The sequence below is a fragment of the Sinocyclocheilus grahami genome, unplaced genomic scaffold (assembly GCF_001515645.1).
Source record: "Sinocyclocheilus grahami isolate Dianchi unplaced genomic scaffold, SAMN03320097.WGS_v1.1 scaffold710.1, whole genome shotgun sequence".
Lineage (NCBI taxonomy): Eukaryota > Metazoa > Chordata > Actinopteri > Cypriniformes > Cyprinidae > Sinocyclocheilus > Sinocyclocheilus grahami.
In genome coordinates, this window is record NW_015505889.1 from 663,367 (window position 1) to 680,436 (window position 17,070).

The 17,070-nt window shown below is 38.9% G+C and overlaps 1 protein-coding gene across 3 annotated transcripts in view; it reads right to left on the reverse strand.

Annotated features, from left to right (window-relative positions):
* The window catches only part of ambra1a (autophagy/beclin-1 regulator 1a), a 91,511-nt gene that overhangs the window by 72,383 nt on the left and 2,058 nt on the right, over window positions 1-17,070 (reverse strand). For 2 of the 3 annotated variants that reach the window (XM_016244199.1, XM_016244197.1), the window contains exons 3-11: window positions 16,158-16,216; window positions 15,834-16,017; window positions 14,595-14,767; window positions 13,621-13,687; window positions 12,111-13,525; window positions 4,799-4,885; window positions 3,062-3,244; window positions 1,205-1,279; window positions 91-191 (exon numbers count right to left, since the gene is read on the reverse strand). In XM_016244199.1, the coding sequence (XP_016099685.1) occupies window positions 91-191; window positions 1,205-1,279; window positions 3,062-3,244; window positions 4,799-4,885; window positions 12,111-13,525; window positions 13,621-13,687; window positions 14,595-14,767; window positions 15,834-16,017; window positions 16,158-16,216 (2,344 nt within the window). The remainder of the gene's footprint in view (window positions 1-90; window positions 192-1,204; window positions 1,280-3,061; window positions 3,245-4,798; window positions 4,886-12,110; window positions 13,526-13,620; window positions 13,688-14,594; window positions 14,768-15,833; window positions 16,018-16,157; window positions 16,217-17,070) is intronic. The other variant, XM_016244198.1, reaches the window with a different exon arrangement.

Consider the following 17,070-nt stretch of genomic DNA (forward strand, 5'->3'; position numbering starts at 1 on the left):
TTGGGAAGTTTCATCCCTGACAAAGCCTTCAGTGAGTACCCAGCCCATCTAATATTAGAAAACTCTTGTAGCTTTAGAGGGCGAACATACCTGCGAGGACCCTATTGACAGATGAGTGTGTTGCCAGGCCCGGCTGTCCTCGCTCATGGAAGATTCCAGCATACGGCAAAAACTCTGGCAGGAGGAACCGCCTGGGAGAGATAGAGGGAAACAGAGGCAGTGTGAGAGAGAATGACGAGACATGTGAACCCAAGATTTGAGAGTTTTGAGGTTGAGTAACACGTTTAAGCATCACATGCATATTTCACAGGGAAGAAAATTCCATAGGGCACTGTGACAAATTCAGCAAAAAAACATATCCAGTATGACAGATGAAATACAAAAAATGCTGATTTTAAATATAAATGATTACAAAACCAATTTCAATACAAATTACAATTGTGAAAAGTATCAATAAAAAGTTAAAATAATAAACAAATTAAATTCCCCAAATGTGTGCTATATACACTACAGTTCAAAAGTTTCAAAAATACTTTTATGCAGCAAAGATGCCAATTTATCAAAAGTGACGGTAAAGATGGTTACAAAAGATTTCTGTTTAATCATGTGAAACTCTCATTGAACATTCTATTCATTAAAGAATCCTGAAAAAAATGATCAGGGTTTCCACAAAAATATTAAGCATCACAACTATTTTCTACATCGATAACAGAGTTGACTAGAGTAATGGCTGCTTTGCCATCACAGTAATAAATAAAAAAATTTAAATTTTTAAAGTAGAAAACAGCTATTTTAAATGGTAATAATGTTTCCTAGCATTACAGTTTTTATTAATATTACTGATTTACTGTATTTTTAAATCAAATAAATGCAGCCTTTTTGAGAATAAAACACATTTAAACAAAACCTTACTGACCCCAATTTAACTTTTATTAAAAGTAGTGTACATTTATAATAATATAATATTTACATTATTATTATTAGAACATTGTGTCATTTCTCTCACATAAACTCTATTGAAATCAATTGTGAGTCAGGTCTCCTGTGTATTTTTTGTGCCTGCAGAGAGCTATTTGTATGACGCACAACACACTCTCAGCTGGACACTGCCCATGTATGCAGTAGGCAGTGAGGCAGCTCACTAGGTTTTGAAACAGAGTTAGCATGTATTTCTGGTGTATTGGCAGACTAAAAGTATTCTTACCTGGGCACAAAGCGACCAAGGGAGGGGGCAGACATGCGTGCGTTACGAGGAGCCCTATGTCTGCTTCCATTGTCCCTGTACGTACACACACACACAACTACTCAGCAACAATATAATCATTAGATCAAACATAACTTGCTTAATCATTTGTCTTTTGTAATTTTGGAAAATAAAGTTAAAGCGTGAATACTTAATAAATTAAACAACTAAAGTGTGTAAGCATTTTTGCAATCACATTTTAGCTGAATGAGAACACCAGTACGCTCACAAGGTAAGAGTGGGAATGATTGATAAAGAACTGAAAGAAAAGAAAAAGTTTATGAATTTTTTTTGGCAGGCATAAATATTAATATGAAGGCTAACTGAAAGACTGATGGGTTTCATAAGTATTCTGATGAATATGGATCTGTGGTCCCAGACTGCAGTGAACGCTGAACTCTCCAGTCAGCAGGTGGAATTATTCATCAGCTCACAGGAGGGCATCTAATCCGTGCCAAAAAAAGAGAGAAAGAGAGGGGGAGAAGAGCTGCGTGGTTTGGAGAGGAGAGAAACAACGATATTCAACTAGTGGAGGGGTTGGAGAGAGGGAAAGAGACATTTTTTGGAGCATTAATGGTTCCATAAAAAGGACCAGTGACTAGTTGGCTGCTTCCAAAAATACATTTGCAAACAAATTAAGAGTGCGTATGCATATTCAAAATATGATTCTGGACTTCATAACAGTTCCCAAAATAAGAGTATTGCTCAGGTTTGTAAACATCTGATAATGAGATTGCAAGGGATGTGTAATTTCATAATTTGCTCATGGGAAAAAAATTTAATGGCTTAGTAAAAAAAATAAAAAAATAAAAAAAAAAATTGAGAGAGAAGAAATCCAAAAGCAACTCTTATTTTTCAACCCCCCTATGCCCCATCTGCCTTTGTAGAGTCTTATCCAATGTCTTAACGAACGTCTGTTATACACACAGCCTGTATCCCCTACTCCCATATCCCATGGGCACCGATTTCATTAGAACGCATTCTAATCATTACACCTAATTTACATTATACTTCATAATATTTATGTATTCATTGTGTATACACTACCGTTTAATAGTTTGAGGTCAGCAAGAATTTGGCATTAAAATAATGAATTACATTTTATAAGTTTTAAATAATTATTTTACAGTTTTATAATATTTCACAATTTTACTGTTTTTCTGTATTTATGATCAAATAAATGCAGCCTTGGTGAGCATAAAATACTTTTGTGAACATTAAAAAAAATCTTACTGACCACAAACTTTTGGATGGTAGTGAAATTTGTTTAAATATGTGAAAGTTTCCAATGGTTCCAATGTTTGTTCCTCATCAACTTAAACATAGTGGGCAGTTTTTCCTTGTCATCATTGTTGGCACTATTCTTAGCAAAACTGCTTTAATATAATGTATTTTAAAAAGCACAATACAAAAGTTTGAATTCAACTGAAAACACTAAATAATTATTCTCTGACTTATATAACTTCACAGTTGTCCAGCAGATGAGGAAAAAAGCAGCAAGCACAAAGCCGTACATTACTATGGCCCATCGGAATCAGTCAAAGTGCATTTCAAGCCAAGGCTAAACCTAATGCCAAGCACTATAAGAAGAGATGCCACGGGCAACTCTGGTAAAATTGCAGGCAAGCTCAGTAAGTCGGTTGAAAAGCAGAAATTATAACTTTTGGGATTCAGAGCCTGCCTTGTATGTTTGTTCAGTTGCCTAGCAACAAAACAGGGAAATAAATCCATAGAGATTTTTACGAGCGGATGAGAGCACGTAAGAATGCAGAAACAATCGCTTGGCACAGGCTTTGTGTGTCTGTGTTGTTTACTTACTCAAACTCCTCAAAGTCAACTTCGTTGCTCTCCACGCTGGGTGCAGGGCCAGGGGAGAGGCTGCTGGGATTGGAGGACAGGGGTCGGGGTCTGCTGGGGGGACGGAGAGAGCGCTGGCGAATGCTGTCACGCCGAGACAGATACTGGATCATACGCTGTGCGTAATATGCTGCAGGGGACAACCTACACACACACACACACACACAGAACACCGATAGAACCCACAATGATGTTAGATATTTACTAGACCAAACAAGTCATCCTCCTGTTTCTATACTGATGTACTAATCAAATAAATGCATGCACAGAGATGCACTGATTCACTATATGTGTGCCAATATTGGTATACTGCCAATACTGATAGAGATCTTTCAGCATCTTAAACTCATGAACTACAGCTATGGTTATTTTTATCTGTCTAAGCAGTTTTCTCAACTGGCCATGGTCATAACGTTTTAAAGTCAGACAAAAAAACTAGATTGGCCCAATTTTCATTAAAGTAAGACTGATTACCTCTTGGCTAACTGTCAGTTGGTCAAAATAGTTCTTAAGACACAGTCTTAACATAGTGGCTATGTTTATGCAACTGGCCCCTGTTCACTGAATTAGTAACATTTTCATGTTTGTAGAGTAACCATCTGACCTTTTCCATCCTGACAGGAATCTCCCCAGATCATCTTCTGTTTTTAAACATCTTTTATGCATAGCTGATATGTACTTAATACTAACTTTAGTACCCACTCAATAAAAGCTGCATCTATTCTCATTTAATTCAGCTGCAGAGACATTAGCATTTTGGCAGAAGGACTCGCTGAATGAAGCCCTCAAAACTAAAATCCTCTGTGCAGTTTAGACAGGAAGAGCATCTGGAGTTTCATTCTGTCTTGGACTAGTTGAGCAAGGACATCTGCCACCAGCTTGGAACAGATGAGCTTAATACTAAGACAAACAGAGCTAAACTCCAAATAAACCCCAGGGTGTGACAATGGTCACACATCCTCACCAGTCACAAAGAGAATTACTGCAATTATGAAGCCAACGAAACCGAATATTTTCCTCACAAAACACACAGACACACACACACAACTGAAGGGACAGAAACCTGGCAGAATATTTTAGAGCTCAAAGGAACTGAGAATCAGCCAAATCAGTGAGTCTGTCTGTAAGAGCCTAAACACGCAACGCGCACACACAGTTTATCAGCATGTGTTTGAGGACGTGTTTTAGGCCAATATACAGAGAGAGAGAGAGATCTGGGAAACAACCGTGTCATATAGCGGCAATTACTTGTGGCTCTGAATGTGTTGGAGTCAGACTATCCCTGTGCTCGGATGGCTTCTAACACCAGGTACATTCTGCTCAGGGGGAATTGAGTCTGTTGTGGTAATTCACAGGTTAGAGGTGTGCGTCAGCCTGTGTGTTTGTGCGAAGCTGCTTGCGGGAGTCCGTGCTAACAATCCATCTTGATCCCAGACCACAGCTGATTCCCCAGAGCTCAACAATGACTCACTAGCCATGAACTCACTTTATTATGAGCCTCGCTCACAGAGTCAGAGGATGCTGACAGGCTATGTGTGTGCCCGTTTGAATTAGGGGGACATTGGTGTGCTGGCAGGTCTGAAATGTCACTTCGCTGTACGGAAGCGTGACACACAAACTTCCTCATTACCTAGACCTCACCGGCCAAGTGGCATGGCCATGAAATGCAGTTCACACAACACACACAAAATGAATCACCTGGCCGGATCGGGATAGATGGGGTGGTCTCGTGATCCAGAGACGTCATATCTGGAAAGAGACATCATGGATGACTCCAGCAGCCTCCTACAAAACACAATTATATTGCATTGTATGTTTTTGAATTGCGAAGACTTTCACTTCCTGCTCATTTAAAGAATCTCTGGACAGGACATCACAGAAAGAAGAGGAAGATCCATTTTCCTCCGATTTCCACTATGCTGTTTCTACAGCAACACTCCCCACCATGGGCCATCACAATCATTAAAAATCTCATTACACTGCACAAGGACATTAGTATGCTCATTATTGACTGTTATGTGAAGGCTAAATGAATGTAATGTGTAAGTAATGATGTGCACTCTGCCAGGCCTGGCTAGGAATCGGTTAATAACCCGTTAAATTGGGGCATTTGTTAAGTTTGAGTTTGTACAATTCCTCATACAACAAAGAGTTTGCTGAAGGCCATTAAATGACAAGACCGAGTCCTGTGGACGAAAACGTGCTGCCTCAGACTGGCAGGGCACAAAGCTGGATGGACAGTTGTGTAGCGAGCGGGGCATTTTTATTCAGCATGAGTCAGTGTGGTGTGTGTATGTGTGAATGTTTTTGGTGTGGGTGTGCTCCGCTCTTCATTAGAATGCCATCTTCTGCCCTTTGACTCACAGCAAAAACAGAATGGATCGATTCCGACTCCTTTTCACACAATTGCTTTGTTTGCTCATTTTGACTCTTAAAGATCAAATTCTGCATTTTAACAGAGATGAAGCAAACAATGTTCTTTAAAAATGCACAAAATATTTACAAAACATCCTGTTCTGGTAATGTTGGCTGTACGGTATTTTTAACATGTTTTGTCTGTGATCACCTTCAGAAGTAGCACGTGTAGCATAATTTGGTACTACAGTATTAAGATCTTTTCACGTTTCTGTATTCTACAGTAACTTTTAAATGTCAGCTTTGTTATTTTGTATCTATATGCTACTCTAATGAGGCAACTGTTATTAATTAAACAATTTCTATTTATTTTACAGTAATCAAATTGCTCTTGTTTCAGGTACGACACCATAGCACGTAGTGGGAAGACTTCATTGTGAAACTTTGCTCCATGCTCAAAGCTGTGAGTCAGTAACACTGAACTGGAGCGGGACTCATGGGAGAACGTCAAATGATAGAGTATTAATTCTTGTTGCACTTCTGCATAAGTGAAGTGTGATACTGTTTTTTTGTTGCACAGCATTGGCCTTAAAACACATCCAAATCACAGCACAGCCATGCACATGGGACAGGCTGTTCGGTGACATGAAAAGAGGAGGACTGTGTGTTAGAGTGCAAGTACATCATCAGAATAAAGACCAACAGGCCACTTAGTGATGGAGATCTGTGTGCAAAGTTACCGCCACAAATGCACAGTGTAATGAGCTACTGCCCCCCAATGGACCTTAGCTGGCATTGCAGGAACCCTTGAGGGGAGTATCTGCAAAGATTGTCCCATATTTTAGGTCAGATTTCTTACAAAAGTGCCAATTCAACTTATAAAAGTAGGTTGGTTAACTTAACTGCAGCACCCAACAAAATCAGAGTTCTCTTTATGAACCAAGTGACCTAGCGTTTGCATGACTACTAAGTCAAAGTAAGTCAAATGTGACAGTCCAGAGAAGCAGTTGAATACCAGGCTGAGTCAATGCTTTCCTTAAATGACTCAAGTAGACACAGTGCAGCATCAGCAGTCTGACCCAGAGCTCATAGGGACATTACCAAATAAAAATACAGGACTAGTTTTACAGGGCCTTAAAGGTGACACATGAAAATCTGACTTTTCCAGGTTTTAAGTGCTATAATCAGGTCCCCGGTGCATCTACCAACCAAGGAAACGTGAAATAGGCTAACCCAGTAACTTTCTTTTGGTAAGCCTTTTTCTGCAAGCGTCTGAAAAAACAAGCATGTCTGATTTCGCTCCCTTAGTGACATGGCAAAGGGATCTCATTATAATATTACCGCCCCTTAATCTGTAAACTTCCACTCATGGCGCTGTCATTATGATTTCACAGGCGACAACGGTATACCAGCTCTAATGCCATGGCGAAAGTTTGAGCAAAACATGCTAACTGTTCTGTCTTTGGCTGCACAGACGAGCACAGAACACTATTTACAGTCCCAGCCTCAGAGGAGACAAGAGAGCAGTGGATTTATTGATTTATTTACTGTATATTGCTGCTGCCACACAGACCTAAAATAAACATGCGGTTTATTTCCCAGCAGTTTACCTTCACAGACATAACCGAATGTTTTTAACGTAAAATTATGCGTGACTGAGAACTTAGTTTAGTACTCGCATGCTGTGACAGCCGCTTTCTGTCCGTGTGCTTCGGATGTGTGCACTCAGAAAACCGTATATCAGAAGTTTAAACTAATATGGTTTAAAAAGCATGATTTCAGCACGAATAAACATGATAATCAGAACCAAAACAGATGTTTTTAGCAGGTACTAGTGATGGGTCGTTCTTGAAGTATTTGCTCATTTTGAACGAATCTTTAATGACTCGGGAAAAACGAGTCATGTCGGAGAGTGATTCGTTCAGTAGCGCATGCAACATCCTATAGGTTCTGTACTGGAATTAGTCAAGTAGTTCACCTGTTTAGAGTCTTCGGGTTTTTCGAGTCGTTCGTTAATCATGTGACAGACCCATAAGCTTAACCTAAGCAGTCTGAGCCAAGAGACTTAATAATAATAACCAACTCTTTATTACCTTTGTTACAACATTCAGTGTTATGGAAAAGAACCATCATGACAGAAATTCACACATTTATAAACTGTAAGAACTGAAGTAAAAAGCTACAATTTGAGACCAGAAACGCATCACGTAACTGTAAGAGCAAATAATAATTATAATAATGATAATACTAATAATAATAACTACACACCCGTTTGTAAGGAAGCTTGTAAATGAACTAATTTCTCAATCAAATGCCGTCACGTTACGTGACAAAAGAACGAACTATTCGAAAGATGAACTAATCAATTCTCTTTCCGGCTCAGACTGCATAGGTTAAAGCTTATGGGGCTGACACGTGATGAACGAACGACTCAAATCCGAAGACTCGAGAGTTAAACTAATCAATTCTCTTTCCGGCTCAGACTGCATAGGTTAAAGCTTATGGGGCTGACACGTGATGAACGAACGACTCAAATCCGAAGACTCGAGAGTTAAACTAATCAATTCTCTTTTGGCTCAGACTGCATTGGTTAAGTTTATGGGGATGTCACGTAAGTAACGAACGACTCAAACCCAAAGACTTAATTATCAGATAAGAGGTAAGGTGAGCTAATCACAGACTGAAGACCCAGGTAACCAATTAATTAATATGTTCGGTTTCTTATAGCATTATAGTTTTGTATAGTTTGTAGTGTGATCAACGTTTGCGTTAGTAGTAGACGTGTTAGGGAAGTAACACGTAACATTTTAATTATATTTAGCTAAAATGAACGAAAAGAACGAAATTACTCAAAAAAAGATTAGTTCATTTTGCTGAACGAGACTCAAAGGTCCAAGTCGGTAAAATGATCTAAACTTCCCATCACTAGCAGATATGAGCTGTAATGGCACCTCTATTCTGGAAAAGGGGGCGGGGAGCAGCAGCTCATTTGCATTTAAAGAGACAGGCACGAAAAACAGCACGTTTCTGCTTCCACACAAAATAGGCATTTTCAAAATGATATAATAAATGATCTGTGGGGTATTTTGAGCTGAAACTTTACAGACACATTCTGGGGACACCAGAGACTTATATTATATATTGTAAAAAGGGGCATAATATGTCTCCTTTAAACAATAGACTGTTTCCTGGCGATGCATAAACAAAATAAATCTGTGTCTTAAGCACAGTCTTATGGTAAGACTATCAACTTACTCTTTCTACAGCTGTCATGACGAAAAGACTGCACATATGGTAAACTACAATTCAAAAGTTTGGGGTTTATAAGACTTTTTTAATTATTACTATTATTCAGCAACGGTGCATTAAAGTGATCAGTGATAGTCAAGACATGTACAGGGCTCTACAGTGCGACCATTTCAGTCGCATTTGCGACTGAAAACTACTGCGTGCGACTATGAAATAATATTTAGGAGCACCTGTGCGACTGACCAGATCAGCATATTTGTGTTTGCGCTGAAGGAGCTTCAAAGGTTCTAACGTACTTACGTGTTTCTGCAGCGTTGAGTAATGTATCACAGACGTATCCTCTCATTATAACAAAGTGTTGACAGTGTAAATAAGAGATTCTTTGTGCAGTGTAGCGAGCTTCGTCGATTATAATGGAGTTTTGTGAGATCGCGACGAACTAAGATGAGTGACAGCTTTTAATGATTATTAAGGGAGTTTGCAAATGTGATATTGATTTAATACAACAGTTAACATTAAGTGACTTATATTGTTTGACAACAACACAATTGCCTTATTTTGCTCTATTTCGTCAACTAAAATAGTTTCAAACAAAGTAACAGCTGACCGCTGCGCATCTCCATCAAACACAGCAGTCATTCGTTTATGAATGAACTACGTTTTTAAATTAATCTAGTGAGTCAATTATTAAATTAAAGACAGTCACATACTTCGTTCCTGAATGATTCAGCTGTTTGAACTAATCAATTAAATGAATGATTCAGTGATAAAATCAGTGATTTGCCGCCACCTGCTGGCAGTTTTAGTTTAATTTTTAAAATATATTTTCTGCTATTTAAATCATTTAATATTTCTATATTCAAAATTTTATATTTAAAACATTAACCTCAACATGACTTTATGAATTTAATTGCACTCATGCAACCTCTGAGCCTCAGTAAACGTCTGAAAATACACCTACAAGCCACTTGTGTGTTCTTCTGTGCCAACTCTGTAGCACAAATTCATTTCTTAAATACTGATTTCATTTGATTGGTAACTTATTCTTATTCTACTTGTTTTTATGCTGTTGTTTTAATTAGAAATGTTAAAAAGCTTATAAATATATATATACATTTAATTTAACATAAAAGATTACATACTTTTAATAAAGTTAGAAAAATGCCATTACAAAGGTAGAAACTAAATTCCCTGTAAATCACTTTAAGGAATCAAACATCACCTTGTAATGGGAAGGTTAATTTTTTTATCAGAACTTTTGATTACTGATTAGAAGGTGCTGCTAAATTTTTGACCGTGCTCCTACATTTTTTAAATTAGGAGCACAAGTGCTCCTAAAAAGAAAAGCGTAAAGCCCTGCATGTAGCCTACATCACAAAAGATTTCTAAGATCTATTTCTTTAAGAATCCAGAAAAAAAACACTGATAATAATAAGAAATGCTTATTGAGCACCAAATCTTAAAATTATTTTTGAAGAATCATGTCATACTAACGGCTGCTGACAATTTAGCTTTGTATTTGTAATATACTGTATATGTTTCACAATATTACCGTTTTTACTGTATTTTTAATCAAATAAATGTATAAGAGCAAAAAAAAAAAAGTCTTTAAATTAAAAAAATCTTATTGACCCCAAACATTTGAATAGTAGTGTATACATATAGGCCTACTATTCACTGAGAGCACTTTTAATCACTTTTCAATAGAAGATGCAGTTTTACCAGATATTACAGTAATTTAATTCATTTCAACTAAATTCAAGCACTGTCGGAATTTCAAGGACTTGTTGTTGTCGCTTACATTTGAGATCACAGGGGTGAGAAATATAAGCTCACAAATCTCAAATGACAGATTCTTTCTGTTTGTGTTGCTATGAACAGCATAAACACAACAAACATGTTCCTTTCACTTACAGTTTCTGTCAGTATCTTGCAGATACCTTAATTTGTTATAGGGGTCTTTGAGCAGTTCAGGGTGAAATTTTGACGTGTGTGTGAAGGCTCCAAAAGTCCGCTGTGCACTTCACTTTTGACATGCTTTGTGAACACAACAAGCTCTTGTGAATTTACATAAATCCAGATACTGTATAAAAACAATGACATGCATGGAAACAGGCCAGTGTATCTGCAATTTCTTTCTGGTGAGATTTATAATTTATGTAACAAAAAGCAAAAAGAAACTTTGTTTGTCACCTCACTCACTTAATGTTTATTCATCTGTGCTGTGGGGAAGTGACAGTGTTGATATGCAGATAAGCACCTCATTAATACTAGGCCCAGCTCTGGATGGCACACTTTGCTGAGAGGGCTAATAGAGTGCACACAGAAGGGCACAAGGTCAGATCAAGCTGATTTCCATGCCAGACACTTTTCTTTGAAGGCCAAACAAAGTTCCTGATCATTTTACTCTAATGACAGTTTATGTGGCGCATCGCAGTGTGGACTGCTTTGTGGTCCTGTCACTATATAACACAGGCTTTGCAAAGAGGCTATTACTGAAGAATAAGAATGTTAAAAATTATATTTGACATGACATCAAACTCACAGCTGGTGTGTTAGCACTAGAGCACCTCACGCAGTGTTGTTGCCCATTTCATATGCAAACCATTTTCAGCTGCTGAGCCTTGAGATACAGTTTGCACTGCCAACAGCATCTTTGCAAAGCCTGCATTACATTGTGACAGGATCACAAAACAATCCATGTTTAAGTTTGTAAGGCATAAAAAAGCTTGAAAATTATTTTAAGTGTAGCTTTTCGTGTGATGGCAAAGCTGAAATTTCAGCAGCCATTACTCCAGTTTTCAGTGTCACGTGACCCTTCAGAATCATTATAATATGCAGATTTGGTGCTCAAGAAACCTTTCTAATTCCTAATGTTAAAAACAGTTGTGCTGCTTAATATTTTTGTTGAAACTGTGACACGTTTTTTCAGGATTCTTTGATTAAGAGAAAGTTCCAACCAATATAATTTATTTGAAGATCTTTTGTAAAATTGTAAATGTCTGTACTGTCACTATTGAACAATAGAGTATATGGCCAAAAGGTTTTTTTTGGTTTTTTGCAGTGGGGTCAGTGAAAACTTTGGCTGACCCCATTAATTCTTTCAGTTGAGCCCTGCTATCCTACTTCCTCCTATTTACCTCACTGTAACTAGTCGGGCAAAGTTTCTCAACATAAATCGACATTGCTGTCATTTCCATGTAGATAGTCATGAGCTAACATCTGATATCAGTAAGTTGTGAAAATTAGTCATTAGTGCGGCTCAATTTCAATAATCCTTTTGGACTGGTGAGGAAACTTGGCATGTTTTCTACTACAATGAAACCTTTCAATATCTAACAAACAAGAAAGTTTAATTCCTCATGACATGACCTCTTGAAGCATTCAAACAAGACTGCTGCCTCACCTGCGTAAGTAATCGTCATCCGGCGTGTCTTCAGGCATTTCCTGGTTTAAGGCTTCTTGTGGTACATTTGTTGAGCGAGAGGTGGCGGACTGCCTGTAAACACGCTCCAGTTGTCCAGTTTCCTGGTTGAAGACCAGCCCAACGGTCTGCTCCTCGTGCTGACCAGTAGCTGTGCTGCGGGAAAAGGGAATATGAGGCTCTGGGGCGTCTGGGCTGGGCTCCATGGGTCTGTGTTCAAGTAGGTCATGATCAGAATGAGAGACTGGGGCTACACTGTGGAGGGCAGGACTTGTAGGTTGCCAAGCTGCATTTCTCTCAGCAGATGTCTGCTGACCTGTTCTCTCCCAGCGCCTAGTGCCCTGATTGTAGGTGAAAAGGTTGTGACAGACTCTACAGCGGTTCATGTGACTGCGTGAAGGGTTTTCGCCACCGTAGAGTGGCTGGTAATGAGATGGACCTGGTTGCTCTGGGTCCATGTTGTTATTCAGCATTTCCTGAGTCTGCTGGTCCTGCCTGTTGCCCTCTTGAGGCTGCACAGGGTCCTGCATTCGATCATACTCCATGAAATAGCGGTTAAGGTTACACTGAAGAACACTGCGGATGGAAGAAGGGCTGCTGTGGCCCTCTTCCTCTGGTGGGCGGTGCCTGCTAGAACTAGTCCCTGATGTGCTGCCGCTGCTACGAGGAAGGCCCCATCCATCACTAGATGAGGTGTAAACAGGTGACTGGCTAGAAGTCCCTTGCTGTCGCACGACAGAAAGCAGGCTGACAGAGGAAGCACTGGTTCTGGGTGGAGTCATACTACTACCTCGTCCATTAAGCACACAGCCTACCCAATCTGCCCCAGGGAGACGGCCTCCATCTTCCCTGCCTGGTGGTTGCTGCCGGAAAGGTGGGATGGGTGCCATTCCAGACACTCCCCTCCTCCCAGAGCTAGAAGAAATGTTCCGCACGTTGCTCCCACCACCATACACGCAGCTAAATGCTGAGGGCCGATTTGATTCAGTGGGAAGCCGTGGTATTCGCGGCTCTGTGCGTGCAGAAGAAAAGGTGGACGCGTGTGATTGTCCCTCCAGGGAGGCGGAGTCTGAAGGGTCCTCGTCAGGCGGAGACGGAACCCGTGTTGATGAGCAACGGCTACAGAAACACACTACTCCGAGTGGCTGAACACAACCATGGTACGGCAGCCGGGATCGATCCCTCAAAACAGCATAACGCCCAGACGAATCAGACGCCTCATCACTGGAAGCAGCGAGAGTGCCTCCAGCCTGAGGGACGGAGTTGCGGGAAGTGAGGATGTGCAAAAAATTGTGCAAGATAGGTGTGCGTCTTACAGGCTGGGACTGGAGGAAAGAGCGCTGACGGAGATGAGGCATCTCCACACTGTCCATTGGAATCTCAGGATCATCATCATTCTACAACGCACAAATGCAAGCATATGCACACATTTGAAAGAATACAAATGTAATGTCTTGTGCCTAAACAACTACAATTCCAGCAAAAAACTCACCTGTTGATTTGAAGGGTTTACAATGGCAGTTAGAAGATAGTGACCCAATGGATCAAATCTCACCAACCTGCAAAAAACACCGGAAAGTCACAATTAGTTCACCCAAAAATTAAAAATCACTTATCACTTGCTCACCCGCATGTTGTTTCAAACCCAAACGACTTCATCTTTGAAACATAAATGAGGATATTTTGAATGAAACTTGAGTAATTTCTGTCCCTCCATTTAAAATCCATTCCACAAAAACTATGACACTTCAAAAAGTCCATATGAGCAGTTTAATCCAAAACTGCATCCCAATGATACACTTATACACTTGTACTTAATTTGTCTTTAACAATCGGAATCTGATAGCCCCCTCCCCTTTCGCAACGTAATTAAAGCTGTGACAGTTGAGTACACACTTCACTTTTCAGGTTTTTAAGTGCATTATCCGGGTATTTAAAGCGCACTTTTTTTTCAGTGTGAACACACTATTCATACTACAAAACGTGCATAAGTACGCGATTAGGGATGCACCATAAGTCTTCTGAAGAGACATGATAATTTTCCACGATGAACAGATTTTCTTAATATATAAACATTAATAATTATATGTTATAAATATATAACAAATACATAAAGTGCATCAAATATAGTAAAAGGATTCTCAAATGTGCTTATTTGACATGCAAGAACAAACCACATTGTTTTTTGCTCGTCAAACTAGAACATTTGAGAATCCCTTTATCATATTTGATAAGCTCTATATATGTGGATTAATCAATGTTTATATGCGAATAAAAGCCTAAATTAAATCTGTTCATCATATAAAGCAATCGTTTATCTTCAGAAGATGGAATAAACTGCTTAATTGAGAATTATTTTACAAAATGTATAAAGTATCAAAAGTTATTAGTGTTTTATAGTTGATGACAATTTACATTTTTGTGCAAACTATCCCTTTAAATTAATAAAATATATGTGCACCAAACCTGACTCTCTCTGTCTCGCTACCAGTCTTCACCACAGCAAAGGGCTCCTTCCGACTCCAGTCCCACAGATGTAGCTCATTGTTGGTGGCAATGAGCAACAGCTGAGCAGTAGGATGGAAAGCAAGGGATGCAATTGCTGAGTTACTCTCTGTGAGCCAGCTCTCACTGCCTCCCTGAAACAAAACCACACAAAAGCAAAATTAACTTGTGGTGACAAATCTACAGTAGTGGTCGACCCATACTGGTTTTTTGACGGCCGATGCCGATATCTTGGAAAGCAGGGTGGCCGATATAAAGCCGATACAATTTTATTTATTTTAATTAATGTTTAAGAAATTTCAAATCATTTGAAAATGAATTAAAAAGTAAATGTGTTAAATAAACATACTTATACTTTAGATGACAAAGTATTTTTCACAAATAAATAAATATTTAATAAAAAATATAATAAAAAAAGGAAGTAAACACTGTAACCAACAGGGCACTCAGTATTCTGGGAAGTTTGTGTGCATTGGGAATCATATTTTTTCAAATAAAGCCAAGGTAACACTCATTTTACATACAGCACACAGTGGAAATGACATGCATATGGCAGTGGGCAAATGCATAAAGCGCAGCATAATTTGAAATCACTAGTTTAAAGTTTGTCGATCACGCGTCTCCAGTGAAGCTGAACTCTCCTCCTGTCCGCATTCAATTCACACGGACCGACCATCATGCAGAGTACACGCAATCACACTTCATAAGATCTCACAGCTGGATTCGACTAAGTTTGCAAGCTTTGTGAAATTAAATGTTCATTAGTCATTCAAAGATTTGTTTAAATTATATAAATGCGTATTTGCTGAATGCTGATGGCAAATGAGAAAGTATTATAATGTTTGCCTTTCTATTACTAATAATATAAAAGCAATAGTTATAATACTTTTTGTATACATTTTAATTCCTTTGTGTAACCGTTCTATCTGATTATTAGACAGACGTCTTAGATAGAACTGTTAACGACGACGGCGAACAAGAGAGAGAAGGCCGCTGTCAAAATAAAAGCCTTGAACGCATCGGCCAAACAGGAAAACTTATCGGCTGATGCCAATATTAAAAAAAATGCCAAATATCGGCCATGGCGATATATCGGTCGACCACTAATCTACAGAAAACAAAAAAACATATTAAAGCAAAGAGCAGAACGATTACAAGCTGACAAAACAATCATTGAATATGCGTATGGTCAAGACTTACATGCAGGTCCCAGATTCGGACCTCTCCATCCAGGCAGCCAGAAGCAATAAGGCCAGGGATGCTAGGGTGAAAGGTCAGGCACCAGGGTGTCCGGCGGTGACCCACTAGAGAGTGAACACACTTTCCGGTCTTAACCTCTGTGATGTAAATGTTGTGGTTCACATGGGTCGAGGCCATTAAAGACCTGCGAAGAGACAAATAGCAAAAACTCTCTGAATAGCTTGTCGATGATAGGGCCTAACTAGAAAAGCCTGAGATCAGCCTGTCAGTTTATTTAGCAGATCTGTACTGAAGACTATGAAAAAGAAGTCAAAGTTGTCTTACCTATCTGGACTGAAGGCCAGAAGAAAGGTTGAGCGAGGGCTGTCTGGTAACTCCACTTTCTGTGACACCGAAAGAAAATCAATAGAGCAGTGATTTTACCTCAGTCACATCCAAACCACAGTATTAAGACCTACTCACGCCAAAGACGAAAACTATTATGAATGACAGATATAACTACGTTTTAAAAATCATTTTAATTATATGAGAATAGTGAAGTCCACACTACAACTATAGCAATAATGACATGGAGGAATGATATTGCTAGAATCACTTTGAGAATGATCGTTTTCAGCTGATGAACATTATAAACATTGACAGCCGATCAGAATTCACCCAGCTTTAAATAGCTTACACATTTAAAGCAGAAGCCTGCAGCACAAGCTTAAAATAAATATTGTTCTTGGTGTGAACGGCCCTTTACGGGTGCTGAGTAGTGTGTACTTTTTCTAGTCAATTTTTGACAATTATTAAAAAAGAAGAATCCTATGGCTATAAAATGTATTTATTTAGAAGTTCTTTAGAATTTTTTTATTAATTTAGAATGTCAAATAGTAAATAAATCCTAAAGATCAACAGTTGGCGAAACAAATAAAAACAAAATTGTCTTAAAGTGCCCCTATTATGCCATTTCCAATATTGCCTTTCATGCAGTGTGTAATGTAGCTGTATGTGAATGTAAACAATCTGCAAAGTTGTAAAGCTGAAAGTGCACGATAAATAAAGTTATTGTCTCCCAAAATAAAAAATCGACTCTGAACAGCTGAAACGAGTCGTTAGTAGTTCGAATCCCACTTCCGTGACGGCTACACACCGCAGGGTAACACATTTGCATAATGCGCGTCTATGTTCTATGTTGGCCGGTCGCGAACAACTTGACCTCATTGACAACTCGAACAACTTGACCTTGAACTAA